The sequence below is a fragment of the Myripristis murdjan genome, chromosome 12, assembly GCF_902150065.1.
Source record: "Myripristis murdjan chromosome 12, fMyrMur1.1, whole genome shotgun sequence".
Taxonomy (NCBI): Eukaryota; Metazoa; Chordata; class Actinopteri; order Holocentriformes; family Holocentridae; genus Myripristis; species Myripristis murdjan.
In genome coordinates, this window is record NC_043991.1 from 25,346,920 (window position 1) to 25,362,267 (window position 15,348).

At 42.0% G+C, this 15,348-nt stretch overlaps 1 protein-coding gene across 1 annotated transcript; it reads right to left on the minus strand.

Annotated features, from left to right (window-relative positions):
- Positions 1-1,049: 1,049 nt before the first annotated feature.
- ntrk2b (neurotrophic tyrosine kinase, receptor, type 2b) lies at positions 1,050-15,039 on the minus strand. The gene is made up of 18 exons (XM_030065370.1): positions 14,722-15,039; positions 11,672-11,746; positions 11,491-11,562; positions 11,254-11,322; positions 11,009-11,160; positions 10,728-10,864; positions 10,331-10,463; positions 9,491-9,799; positions 9,361-9,378; positions 9,156-9,164; positions 8,528-8,562; positions 8,335-8,434; positions 7,733-7,921; positions 6,280-6,410; positions 5,956-6,128; positions 4,170-4,410; positions 2,450-2,608; positions 1,050-2,139 (listed from the first exon to the last, which is right to left on the minus strand). Exons 1-18 carry the CDS (start codon positions 14,916-14,918, stop codon positions 1,954-1,956), a joined length of 2,385 nt encoding a protein of 794 aa, XP_029921230.1. The 5' UTR covers positions 14,919-15,039; the 3' UTR covers positions 1,050-1,953.
- Between the last annotated feature and the right edge of the window lie 309 nt (positions 15,040-15,348).

A 15,348-nucleotide genomic window follows, 5' to 3' on the forward strand; every position in this document is an offset into this window, starting at 1 on the left:
TAAGAGCAGGAGTAATTGTTGCTGTTCTTGCAAAGATGAATACAGTAGTTGCAGATACATAAAAGCACCATACTTGCAGAGCACAACTGCATTAATATTTGACCTTTATGTCTTATTCACCTGAAGAATACAGGCCTATTGAGCATAATTTGGAAAAAAATAAATAAATAAATAAAAAATAAGAGTAATTAACTAAAGTATTACTAGAAAGAATCTTACAACATTCTTCTCAAGCATTAAGGTGCCCTGCCTCGACAAATGTGCATCACCACTACCCAGCGTTAGAAATAGTATCAGTCATCACTTGCCTAACTGGGGCTGTTTAGAGAGATGAAGACCCCCCTGGGACACTTCAAGGGCAATCAGACTCTTGATACCTTTATTTCTGTGCCTTGGCCTACAATATAAAGCTCAAGATCTACCGAATCAGATCAGAGATCAGCAGAAGTAAATCTTGCACCGTGAACAAATAAATAGCAGCTTCAGTGCATACCGACGCCAAATAGTTAGAATAAGGGAATTCCACTGATAATTACAATATATTTAGCCTAAATCAGCACACAGTAAACAGTGTCTGATACCCTGTCATTCCCCCTTAGAAATCAGGCAAAAATAAAGACGACACCGCCAAGTCCTTCATCTCGTCTTCTCTTGACAAATAATCAGCGATCTCAATCTCATCAACACCCACAACATTTGAAAATCCGTCTTTAAAAATGCACACAAAAGCATGTCGTTTCACAGATATGGGCCACCACACAGGAAAGGTTTGCTCAATGACATTTGCTGGTGAATGCACAAAATAAAACAGTAACAGTGACAGTCGTGTGCTCATCTTTCGAGATGGGCACAGCTTCACACCACCTGGTCCTCATTAACTGTGCTTTAGATACATCAAATTAAGACTTCAGATTGTGGAATGAGTAGTGCACTCTAACAACATTAAAAATACTATTTTCTAAATAGAGATGAACTTGAGAAGCTATAGTAAAATATATTTACAATATGACATGATGATGATAGTATCATGGGGGAAAAAAGAACAGAAAGGGTATATGATGTGAATATGAATATGATGTATATGATATGCGCATATCTATTTGAACACATAGAAGGTTTGACAGAATTGTGCTAATGAATGGCTTGTACCAAAACTAAGAGATTTCAATCTATAACAAAGTCAAAAGCCCCTGTTACCTATTACAGTTCCCTACAATATTATTATAGTAGTCTGGCATGTGTAAAAGCAATAGCTTTTGATATAACTTGATAACTGAGGTTTATCTCCCATGTGTCAACAGATTACGCAGCTCTGCATGACATGTCTTTGTGAATGAGAGGAGAAAAGCTGAATCTGTACAGTTGTGTCCTTACATCATCGGTGATCGCGAGACACACAATTTTCCCTTTTTTCATCCCCAATAAAGATGTGTACAACTATACAAGACCATGATAATTTAATGCAGTGAATGTAGATTGTGACCTTTTTTCACAAAGCCAGGCCAACTGACAAAATAACCCATTAATCAAGGTTACTTTAATTTGTTTGACGTCTTGAACGCATTTGAGCATTATTTTTAAGAGTGTAGGATGGTTTGTTGATGGTTTGGACAGCTTCAGTACGCATTTGGTTTCAAGATGTGAAACATGCCTCAGTAAATGGATCAGGAGAGGAAAGTAAAAAGAAAAAAAAAAGACTCAAAATTTAAGGCTTTTGTCAATGCAATGAAGACACAGACAATAGCATTTACAATAACATTTACAGCCATTTACTGTACATAGACGCAGGCACACACACACACACACACACACACACTCACGCATTCACACACATACTCCGTTTTCCTTACTCCCTCCGTCTCATGCATGTGCAGAGATGCATACAAATGTACCATCTCCACATCCACAGCCCCAACTCGCACATATGCATGCTCACATACACACACCAGTTAATCAGCCCAGTATGTCAAGGTAGACAGGTGAGGCCTTGGCAAGGCTCTGGAGCAGACTGTGAATCTCCTTGATATTAAGCCTCATGTAGGGTTCTCTTTGCCAGCAGCCCAGCATCAGGTCGTACACCTCCTTGGGACAGGTGCGGGGCCGCTGCAGCACACGCCCCTGGGTGATGCACTCAATTACCTGTGGGATACAGGACGACAAGAAGTTGTGTACTGCTCAACGGTGATAGCATAAAATAAAAAACTGAATTTGGTGGTTGTGTATCCACTTTGCACATTTCCCACAAATGGTTTACTTTTGGAAGGGAGCATTCAATGGCGTAAAGACAGTCAAGTGAAAAACCAAAACTGTGCTGATAAATATCATGCTGAATCTATTCAAGGCTGTTTTCTGAGCACGAGTGTTGTTTGACCACGCTCCAGTGCTGACTGAAATAAATCCGAGAAAGATGAGAGCTCTTCTGATGCGCAGACTTATACTGGACTCTGACCTCATTGTTGGAGAGCTGGTACCAGGGCTGCTTGCCGTAGGTGAAGATCTCCCACAGCACCACACCAAGGCTCCACACATCACTCTCAGTGGTGAACCGCCGGTACATGATGCTCTCTGGGGGCATCCAGCGGATTGGCAGCATCGTATGACCACCCACCTGCAAAGAGAGAACAGTATCCATCAGTAACCAACACCACAGGGCCTGCTGGAGAGCGAGCTCGAAGCCCTGCGGTTCGATGTGCCAGGAAAACAAAGGATGGAAATTGCTGCACTCAAGTGCATTCCTTTGTATGATGTAGGGTTGTGGTGCTGTTTTTTTTTTTAATGTGGACCACTCTATTCCAAAAGATTATTGGTATGACTTGCCAAACTAATATAAAATACAGTTAAAAGACTATTTATGTCTAACCTTTGTGATATCTGAAATTATTTATCACAATCAGCACCATAAGTTCAGTAAGGAAACTCAAGCGGGAGGCAGTGAATTTATCCACCCAGCAGTACGTTCACTATACACCACCAATCACACACCTTCTCTGCTGTGGGACCGACTGCTGAATCCATTCTGGTAATCACGCAGTCCACTGCAATCCACTTTTTGTGATTTGTTTCTGTGCAGTGTGGCTGTGTGTGCTGGACGCTATGAAAAGTTTGCGGGTTTTGCTCACTCACCTTCATCCCAGCTGCCACCTGCTCCACCCGTCCAGCTCATGGTCAGTGAGCAGAGGGAGCAAATAAAAGCAGATCTGCTCGACACCAAAACAAAAGCGGCACCGCCATGCTCTGATAAACTGTTTAATGCAATTTCTGCAGGTTGAAATCTTTTTTTTTACAGGAATCCCCTTTGACTTGCAAAAGTCCAAATAAAAGCAGCTATATGGCAGATGAGACCTCATATTGTGAACTGTATCCAGTGGAAAACAACGCCTGATATCGAGTTGGTGTATGGTATTCTTATCTGATGAAAGACGATGCATCAAGGCACCCTCTGTCTGAGTGGCTTGTATATTCTTTTTTACTCCAGTCGGGAAGACTCAGCAGCAGAGGGCACTGTGGGATTCAGGCTGGGATACATGGGATGACTGAAGCAAACACAGTGTGCCTGTTCTTCAGCGTGACAAAATAGATATGTACAGATTTTTGTCGTCTTACTGTAGCTTCAGAGCTTTGACAGCAACACAATACGCCTGCATTAGAAGTGAGGATCATCCATAGGGCCTCCGTGTTCTTGGTCTGAGTCCAAACACACGCGACTCCTTCTCAGTTTTATGTGGTGGAGTTCATGTAAAGTTTAGTGACGCATTAACTCCATGCTTAGGGAAAAAGAAAAACTGTCGGTGCATTTTGCACTGTTGGCCCCCATTACCATGGAAACAGTAATTTTATGCAGATTATAGAATTTGCATTTAAATGGCATTAAAAATAGATAAAATACTTCTGGTTAAAATTGCCGTTTCTGTAGCTACACAGTTATTTCAGACCAAAACTAGAATAAAATTCTAATTACATATTTGAGACTGTGCATGTGCATTTCCATATTTCTGTGTGTATTTAAGAGGGTTGTGAGTGTCTGTGTGAATTTGTGCGTATGTGTGTGTGTGTGTGTGTGAGTGTGTGTGTGTGTGATAGAGAGAGAGAGAGAGAGAAAAAAGAGAGATGAGGCTAGAAAAGGAGAAAGAAAGAAAAAGCTACTGAAAATGAAAATAATTGCGACTCACTCTGTAGTAGTCTGTGCTGTAAACGTCTCTGGACATGCCAAAGTCTCCTATCTTGACCAGCAGGTTTTCCCCTACCAAGCAGTTCCTGGTAGCCAAGTCTCTGTGGACAAAGTGCTGAGAGGCCAGGTAGACCATGCCAGCAGCAATCTGTTGGGCAATGTGCAGCATCTGGGACTGGGTGAGCTCCACCAGGATACTGTGCTGACCGTCCGCCATGAGCACCGCATCAGGACCGTGGGCCCTACACACACAAACAAACATTTCATTCGGGGCTCACTAATTGCAGTCACTGCTCTTTGCCATTGTACAGTATGCTGGATCAGTTGCACAGTCACAAAATGTCACTTGACCCAGTTAACATTAGGGCTGTAAGACTGAGCTGTAAAACGCTGAAACGCTCAATACAGTGGCAAACCAACCAAAAACTGACCACAGTACACCCTACACAGTGCAGTATTACAAACACATGCACTGTATGAGAGCCATCTAACCACCCTCTTAGCTGATGAATTAATGAATATACTGATGAATATGCTGAATGTGTTTTTGCAAATAAGACAAAATACAGAGAGCACTGGGAATGGTAGTTTTTCTTTTTCTCCCTAATATACAAAAAAAAAAAAAAAAAAAAAAAAAAAATCATGACCCAAAAACCACAATACAAACCAAACTGTGGGCTTATTGAACTGTTACACCCCTGGTTAACATTTGCATCCTCTGGATTTTACCTCTAAAATCATACTGCGACATATTTTAGAAGTTTTGGTGCCTGCAACAAGAATTTACCAAGGATGGATGTCATCAGTTGTGAACACTCCAAAGAGTATGGGCTAGTTGTCAATCCCTTTTAACCATTCAAATTTTACTTTTAGCCACTTTTGTTAGTTTAACTTTCATTAGCTACTTAGTGTTTAAGGTGAGGAGAGGGTTTGTCGTCATGGTTAAGAGGACAGGAGCTAAGTCTTGAGCTAGTGAGGAGTCTAACCCAGGAGTGACCTGGCTGACACACCTGGCTTTGGATACCATTTGCTGGACAAATCTGAAGGCTGTTCTTCGGCTGCAGAATAATAATCACATTTATTGTTTCCACCATGCATAAACGTGAATAAAGTCAATTTCCAGCTCCACCGGAAAACCAAACGCACATTATAAAGCATGAAAAAAAAAAAAAAAACTTTCCACATCACAGCAGTCAAAAACCCTTCACCCTTCCAGGGTCGAAACACCTGACGACAACAGTAATTTTCCGACCTGCATCCCTTCGCCCTAGACACCAGTACAGCGACACCCAGTGTACAAACCATAAATTACATTTAAAGTCTAGATGTTCCAACAACACATTTGGCTCCTACGGTTAAGGTTAGGAAAAGGTCATATGTTAACTTAATGTGATGTTCGCTGACATAGCTAGCTGGCATTGGTACCTAACGTTAGTCAGCCAGAAACGAACATGGCTCTTCCTTGACCTGGAACTTGATCTCTGGTCTCCAGAGTGAAGGTCCGTAAGATTGATCCATCCAACACCCCAAGCAGCTCCTTACACAGTCAACTTTGCTGGTCTTTATTCTACATCACAGTACATCTGGCTCCAAGGCACTATTTGATTGGTTAAGACAGACTGATGATAGGAATAGATGATAACAGCCTTCTGACACACTATAGGGGTGATTACGGCTGATAACATCCATTTTATGATGTGATTATGGTCGAATCAGGTGGAATTTACAGCCTCTTCCATGTACAATGCGTACTTAAAACTGTCTAGTAAAAGTCAAAGGGGTCCTACCTGAGGAACTTGTTCAGGTCACCGTGCTTCATGTATTCAAACACCATGATCAGGGGGTCGCTCTCTACACAAACGCCGTAGAAGGTGACGATGTGCTCGTGCTGCAGATTGGTGAGGAGCTCTGCCTCTCTGTAGAAGTCTGCTCTGCCGCTCTCGCTGGCTTCTTTCAGAGTCTGAGGGCAGGCGAGGGTGCAAAGACGGGGGGACACAAACAAGCACAGCGAGCAGCATTATCTACGACACTGTACATCCACTCAATAGAATTCACTAACTGAGTGACAAGTGCATCGATTCCTTTGGGTGAGCGGCCTCCCCGATCTGTACCTTGACAGCCACAAGCAGCTTCTCCTGGTCTGGTGTCAAGTTGTAGCACTCAGCGAGGAAGACCTTCCCAAAGGCGCCTTCACCCAGCTCCCGCTTCAGTACTATGTTGTGTCTTTTGATATGCTGGACAACTGCAAAGCAAAGTGAGACAAATGACTCTCAGTGTGAACCCTGATTATTTAGTGTGAATGCTGGTGTGAGAGTGTGAGTGTGTGTTGATGTGTGTGACGAACTCTCAGTTTCACTGTATTTTTGTTAAAGGAACGCTTTTCACCTGTGTACATCCAGTGGTTGGGTTCTAACATTTTGCATTGCTCTGTAAAAATAAAAATAAACCATACAGCAACTCCGAGGCTGTCTTATCTACACAATGTATTATGTGTATTTAAAATAAATGCATGTCTTGGAATAAAAAACAAAAACAAGAGCTGTTTCAGGAGAGGTTACCATCTACCTTTCCTGAGATGGCTCTACTTTTATTTTTTAAATCCACATGATACACTTTAATTAAGACAGCTTTGGAGTTGCTGTAAGGTTTATTTTTTCATTTCGATAGAGCTAGGCTAATGACTCCCATAGACTTCAAGTCTTTATGCTAAGCTAACATGAAATGAAATACTAGCCATAGGACGTGCAGAGGTGAAAATGGTATTGAACATCTTGTCTCAGTCTGGGTAAATGCCTTTGCATACCAAGTCTGTATTTTTCATATGCGTTTTTTTTAAATCCGTCATTTGATAAAGATCGTTATGCATAGAGACTTTGCACACTGACTCTGATGTGTGTTATTATTATATTTGTTGCAAAACATTGGTTCCATCCAATCCTGAGAGGGTGTCAAGAGCAGCGAGGAGCTTGATAGGCCAAGTCCAAACTGTGCAGAAGAGTCTGCACCAGGTGATCGCCACAGGAACTGAATGAAAACTGAGTCATTTCAATTTCTATGGTGATCAGCCTTTCAGCCGGATGTGCAGATCATCAGGGCGCAGCCTCAAAACACTGCAGCGTACAGACCAGATCCTGGTCAGCAGCTGTCCTGGGATCAGTCTGTTCATCACACTTTTCCACAGAGCTGATAGTCTATCCAATTGTTCCATTAATTTCTTAAGCCTGTTGTGTCAACGTGATTGACACAATGTGAGGGTGTATTTATTTTTAAACGTGCACCAATTTCAGACAAAAATATACAGTGCACAAAGACCGTAAGTTTGAAAAAGCGTATTTTGGCCAAAACAGTGGAGTATTCCTTTAAGCTAGCTATAAACAGGGTGTGTTTTTGAACATCATCTAAGCTCTTACTGTCCAGTTGCAGAGCAGGAATGAGACAAAGTCATCACTATCACCATGCAGCAGGATGTTGTCAATAAATATTGCATCCAGCAGTGATCCCTGCATGGATTTATCAGAAAAGGTCCAGGTTACCAGCTATACGTCCAGCGAGACGGTAACTCACACGTGTCAGATTTCAGCATGCTGCCAGAGTTACGGAAGTACTGTGGGTTCTCAATGACAGGAATCTTTGTCATCCCAATGATCACTGCGTCTGGACCCATCTCCGAGGACGACGGGGTGTTGTTGCCATTGGAGACGTGATGAAGAGGGCTGGCAGAGTCATCGTCATTACTGATGACCGAGGAGGAGCCTGGGGAGCAATAGGAGAGGAGAAGGAGGAGGAAACAGGAGGAGGAGAATTGGATTGGAGTGGAGAAAGAAAAAGTGGGTGGAGGTTTATGAGGAGGAAATGGAGCAGGCGGAAGAAAACAGGTGAGTGAGGACACGATGATGTAGGGAGGCATGAGAAATAAGAAGAGCACGAATGGTAGAAACCGGGTGGCAAAGGAGAAGAAGAAGGATGAGGCAGAGAAGAGAAGAGGTGGAAGTACGAATAAACATAATGACAGAGGATATCACACGATCCCAGAGAGGGATTCGATCATAAATAAACATAAGATGACCTCAGCCCAAAATAGGATCCACAAATTCCAGCAGGCAGTATCATACTAGCATAGGGAATCACAATGAGCCTGGAGTCTGATCCTGTGATTTCAAAAATACCTTTAATGCCAAACTTGGAGTTTCTTCCGTATTTTAGAATGATGACCATCAGAACGCACCCAGTCAAAGCCACACCTGCGATGCCCACCACTACATACACCTGGAGAGAAAGAACATCACTTTTTTGCAGCATATGTGCCAGTAATAGTTTCTTGCACTGCTTACATGATGATAATTGAGCAGATTCACTTACTGCAACGCTGTCGTCCAGCGGGGGGAGAGGGGGGTCTAAGGAAACACACCAAGCACAGACCATATTTAATGTCAAACAGAGACACTGTAAAGACCTAAATCTGCTTATCTTCACTGGGACAAGGTAAAAAGACAACAGTTTGGCTGAAAATGTGAAAATACAGACTGAATAAAATCTTCAGTATAGGACATGAGATTGATTGATGTGCAGGAGATGATAAAAAGACAAAATCAAATATCATAATATGTTTGACTAAATATCACAATATCAATATTGTGAAAATAGTGTAGGGATGACTACTGATACTATCATAACATATTTATGCATAATACATTTTGCAAAAAAAAAAAAAAAAAAAAAAAAAAAACATTAGGAAAATTGATATGATGACCAAGTAGGTAGAGGCAAATAACATAACACTTGGAAGAGTCTTATAAGCTCAGATAATTGTCTCATTTTCCTGTGATGCAGCTTTTAAAGCCAGGGAAAAATAAATCACATTATGATATAACAAATCCCAGATGATATCTAGCCCCATATCATAATATCAACATAAAACTGATATATTGCACAGCCCTTATGAGTGATGTGGTGGAGCAATGAGCAAAGTGAAAGTCCAAACACCTACCAGTTGGGTCTGAGTGGAAGCCGGACAGAGGCACGGGGAGAGAAGTGGATGGACATCATGGACGAGGGGAAGAGTAAAAATATTTATGTGTTATGTTATATTCTCACTGTAACTACAGCTTTGTGATAATAGGATTCTGTATCTTCCTCAAGCAAATACAATATTATCAACATGTTAAATCTGGCCATCTAAATCCACTACTTACAATAGTAGAAGGGCTCATCTGAGGAAAAAAAGAAGAAAAAAAGTGTTATTTGGCATGAATATTGTGAACAATTTGAAACTATGTGGCTGCTTACTCAATGAACAACTGCAAGAAGAACGTGCATAGAGACCTGGGTGTCCAATATTAGGTGGGTTGATGAACTGGGCGGAGACCTTCTTCTCGTCCTGGCCGTACTCGTTCTTTGCCAGCAGTGTGTACTCGCCGTTATGGATGTGCGTGGGGTTGACCAGCTGCAGGCAGCCGTGGTACTCGCTCTTGGTGGACAGGTGGATTCGGGTGCGGATGAAGTCCTGCTCCTGGAGCGGCATGTCCTCGTGGTACCACTGCAGCTGGGGCTTGGGGTTCCCCGTCACGCTGAAGGGGATGCACCAGTGGTGGTCCCTCTCAGGCCCCAGCAGCTGCTGGATGGTGGGGGCAACTGACACGAAGGCAACAGCAGAGGAGAGGAAGAGTAATCACAGGATAACGGGAAATAAACACCAGGGGGGAAAAAGCCACAAGGAAAAGCCAAGAGGGAAGCCAATATCGTTGGGTCATACTGGGAGAGGAGATGCAGTTGGAGATGAGGAGCATGGCAGGGGAGGAAGAGGAAGAGGGGAAAGAAAAACTAATCATATAACACTTGAATAGAGACATCAGGGATATGGGCAAGAGAGGAATGAGGAGGAACGGGTGCACTGAACGAGCAGAAGAGTATGGCCAGGCACTGGGAGCTTCACGAGAGGAAGAGTCACGGTGACAGGAAACACGTAGAGTCAATACGATTTGCTGAGAGACAGTAATAATAAACTGAAAAAACCTTGTGCTTCCATTGAACCAACAGAGAAACCTCTAGAAAAAGATATTAAGAAGATCATCACAGAGGAACAGAGGCAGGCAAATACAGCTTATAAAGATTTCACACAGTGGTTTAAGATTAGCAGTTTTTAAAAGCGGGGGCGGTCCTTACAGAGAATGTTGAGCTGAAGGGTAGCCTCGGTCTGACCGACCATGTTCTCGGCACTGCAGATGATCACTCTGCCATTATCATCAGGTGATAGGCCCGACAAGGTGAGGCTGCTCTCCAGATCCAAAGCATCTATCTGCAAACACACCATTATTATCTGCATTATAGCCGTCATAAGAAAGATATCAGGCATGCTATAAATTCTAGGGGCCGGAGAGATGGCTGTTTCCTGAACATTCATCACCTTTATCCCATTGCAGATCACAGAACGAGGGGGAATTAACTTGCTGCTACGAAACTCTGCAACTCTACTACAAACCACGAACTCAAAGTGAGAGGCCCAAAGTGGTTGATACGTAGCAAATGTTCAAACAGGAAGCTGCAAGGTAGACCAGCTCACCTCGTAGCTGGTAGAGAGCATATCAAAGTTCCACAGGATCTCAGGGGGAGGGGAGCCTGAGGCACTGCACACTGCTTTGACATCACTCCCCTCCATCTTGGTCACAATTGTGGGGGTGACCTCCACTTGGGGAACCTCTGCAAGACGCAAGGGAACACTAAAATCACACATCTGACAAGGCTGAGGATGTTTTGCATGGATTTGTCTTTCTTTCCCTTTCCCTCTGTGAGGTTGTCTGCTCTCTGACTGCTGTGAGCAATGTCCAGTGGGTTTCACTTTACCACAGTCTGGCGGAGTGAGTTTCGTGAAGGCCTTCCTCACTCCTCGGTCATCTATGCATTTCAGCTCTTGACTCTCAATTTCGTCTTGTAGCCTCAGTTTGATCCACATGTTCTCACACACACAGTCCAGAGGGTTCCCGGTGAGGAGGAGCCTGGAAAACAGACAGCCCGTGACAGAACTCGTGAGCTGTGCATGCACACGTGGACAAACGCAGCTGACAACCCCACATGGAAATCATACTTACGAGTATGTCGTGTTTAAGTTTTGAAATGTTCTCCATGACAGTGTTGATAGATTGTTGTCTTTGAAATTTCTAAAAAGTGGGGAAAAAAAACATAGGAGAATGTCAAACTGCATTACAAGTGTTATTCATACAAACAGTGGCCCTAATGCAAAATCCAAATAAGGCTACTTTAATGACAGCAGTACACTACTGAAATGAGTAATGAGGGGGAAAAAAAGTTTTAAAATGGCATCTTACACATATTGAAGTCTTGTATTGTTGAAAAAGGCATCTGATGATATAGACGTCAATCTGGTCTTTGTCACCGTTCTGTTGGAAGTGGAAGTAAATAGGTTTCCGCAGGTTATCCACATTTTTATTTGCATGGTAGCAAAACTTCTTTAAATATCATGAATAACAGTGTGTATATGATACTCACAGATTTCTGAGATTTATGTAGTACTTCAAGCTGTTGTCATTGATGTCAAATAATCTGTTTTGATTTGCAATGAATCTGTCAAAAATATACAGGTAAAGCCCAATTACGACACACAGTCTTTCTCAAGTCAAACCCACAGCAATCAAACTGTAAAAGTGCATATAGGCTTTGAAACACTGAAGATACAAGTCATGCACTGGCGGCTGGTAAAAGAATTTGTGATCTGAAGCCTTTTGATGTGATAATACACCATATTGTTGTTGTTGTTATATTCCACGGACAAGCATGGTCTGCAGAAGTGACAAATACAAGTGTGTGTGTGTGTGTGTGTGTGTGTGTGTGTGAAAACAGGCATTTTTGTGCACTTGCATGGTTTTTAAGATGAGGTGCTATGTCTGGGTGACAACAGGTTTTGCTTTAGATGTCTTCATTTTGCAGACACAGTCATCAAACTGTATCAATCTAATGTAGCAAGCAAGGAAACGAATGACAGCACAATTGAGTTCAGTGCTGTCCTACTGTACTCTCTGACTGACCTCAGGTCTGCTATAATGTAGAGCTACACAACATAATGGAGACTATTTACAGGCCAACTGTCTGATGACGGATGCAAATTATGTTTTCATTCTTCTTGATATTATTCCTGTTACTTCTATTTCCTTCACAAAAATATGTGCAAACATCTAGCATTAAACCATTTAGATAGTCTGAGGTTAGTTTTATCACATGGGCAGTTTTTACTAGAGCCCGATCGATATATTGGTCAGCCAGTATTATTGGCTTATGTTGGCCTGTCTCAGATATATTGGTATCATATCAGTATTGGCATATATGCTGACACATAAAAGTTTTTTTTTCTCTCTTTCTTGAATATTGAATATTGAATTTTATTAATATTTGATCCTTTTCTTTAATTTTTTTTTTTTTATCTTTCATTTAAATGGTCAGCAATTGACTGATACTAAACAGTACTGATGTTTATTGAACTGTTCATTTCTTCTTTTTTTTCTCAGTGTTCATTTTTAGAATTGATTGACAATGTATAATAAGGCTGAATATTTTTTAATAAAGTTATTTGTTCAAGAAAACTAATTTCTGAGTACCTCTGCATCGTCGTATTGGTGCAAAATCGCTGCACAATCCATAATACAAAAGGTCTATTTTCACTCCCGCTCAAAAATTCAAGATATCGGCTGCCATGTTGGGAATTGGTGAATTGTTTGTCCCCTCTAAAACTGGTGTTGGTATCAGAAATCCACTACTGGCACTAGTTTTTACAGTGTAACTCTGAAACTATGAAGGTTAAATGCAAAGCCTAACACAGATTGGTAATACACTACATATGATCTATGCACCCTGGTGTTAGAAAAAACGAGATTTTGACAATCAGAACTAAAAATCTGAAACACTGAATGTTACTGATCAGCAATATATGATAAAGAACAGAATAGGTTGTATTATGTCATATATAAAGGCTATGTTTGACTGTCAGTTGAAGCCTTCACTGAACACAATAACTGTAATATTTAGGGCTGTATCTTAAGTGTGCTCATGCATAATTTCCCCAAATTCCTGGTTGGGACAAGTTGTCAAACTGAAAATATGGCATGCTCTGGCACAGAGAAATTACAAATTACATATGGAAATGGGAAATATTTCTCTGAAAAATTTCAAATGAATTTTCCACGGTTTGATAGTACAAAGCAACCTTTTGGCAAAATGTTTTAACAAGCAATACTGTCAAATTCAGGCTAAATGTGTATCAGTTGGGATTTCTTGGGATTACATATTACAAGACTGTATAAAAAAAAATCTAATAAGTCTTTGCCACAACTTGCATGAACTTCAACAACCTCTGTGTGCATAAATCATATTTTTCATACTATATGAAGTGTTACTGCTGCAGAAGGATTCTGTCCTTATTCATAAGCATGACAAAGGGGCACGGGTACAGAATATATGTCAAAATCAGAAAGACGGCATTCTGACAAGACAGATACCAAGAAGCCTTCCCTCAATGTGTATTTTTGTATTAAATATTGTATGCTTCAAAAGTTAAGACACACTACACTGCAACATGCTGGGCTGTAGTAAATTATACATTATTTAGAAAAAGAGCAACAATCTCTTATTTGCACCAGGTTGTGGACAAGGTGTATCTGTTTTGGCCTGCGTGTGAAAAGTGGATAAGACGGCCAGTGGGCCTACACACTCCTGAGTGGAGGATGTGACAGCTAGTCCCAGTCTGCGCTGGAAAACTCATCCAAGTCTCCTGTCCTTTCTCCTTGAGTGCTAGTTGTACTTGTGCACGGCTGGAGCAGGCAGGCTCGTACTGCCGTGCAGACCAACACACTGACGCAGATAAGGCTCTCACATCTGTGGGTAGCCCAAATCGCCTCAGCTGTACACATCTGAAGTGATCTTTTGTGTAATCTGGCGACAATATGGTGATGTTGCAAAATTGGTTAATCTGAGATTTGGGCTCTCAGTATTGAACACCGGCGCCTGAAGCCCAAACGAGCGGCTCGCAGACTGTGTCAAACATTTACTCCAGCAACCTTTGGATCTGTTTTGTAAGGAAAATACTGGCTAATCCAAATAAGCCCCCCCTCCTCCTCCTCCTCCTCCACACACACACACACACAGACACACACACACACACACACACACACACACACACACTCCACATACCACGTACACACGCGCATGCACGCGCTCAGTATGATCTGACAAACCCATTGGTGATGATTATGAAGGGAAAAACCGTTTTTTTTTTTTTTTTTTTTTTTTTTAAGTTTGACATTATACTATATGTGGAAAAAAGCCGTTAGTCATGTTCAGTCCGCGAGGCAAATTAATTGTTAGGCCTATTAATGTTGTTGTTATTGTTATGATTACGATGATGATGATTATTATGATTATGATCATCATTATTATTATTTTTGCCGATACCAGTTAGGCATTACTACGCCTAATCCGGAGGCACCTCTTTGCACATTACACCCTATTAAGTTGCTAAGCTTTCTGCATGATCATTTTCAGACACTTACATCTCGGTGATGTTTTCCATGTCATCTAACGTGAGGACTGGGAAATCCTCGATCCCTGGTACAGAATCAATACAAGCAATCCTTGAGATGCTGCAAGTACAGGATGCAGGGCAAGCATCACTAAATCTCCACAGCCCCATCAAAACCAAAAACAATCCAAGACGAGCCATGCCATATTCCCCCGCGTTGGAGTCCATCGCACGTCCAATGATATCCCACGAATCCCCCAACAGAATTTGGTCAAAATTGAATTATTGTAAGATTTCCTCCCTCGTTGCCTTTATCTCGCCAAGTTAATCCTTTCCACTCCGCAGGAAAAAAAAGACTGTGCCGTCGGTCAGGAATGCGCAGAGCCCACGGTTTTAATATCAAGATGCCATGGACTGGCCTTCCCGTCTCCGCAGAGCTGGTATCACACTACTGCATATCGATGCCGTGAAGCAAGGTGTCAAGTGGTCCGTCCTGGTGCTGCTGTCTCACTCGTCTATCTCGGGCACAGACTGTTCGCCTCCGCCTTGTAAAACAAATATGAGGTGTTCCAGATGTTTATTGATCAATGAGCTAGGCCCCTACGGGTGATCCTTCATATGTATGGTGATGGGGAGGAAAATAAGACAGACCGCACAG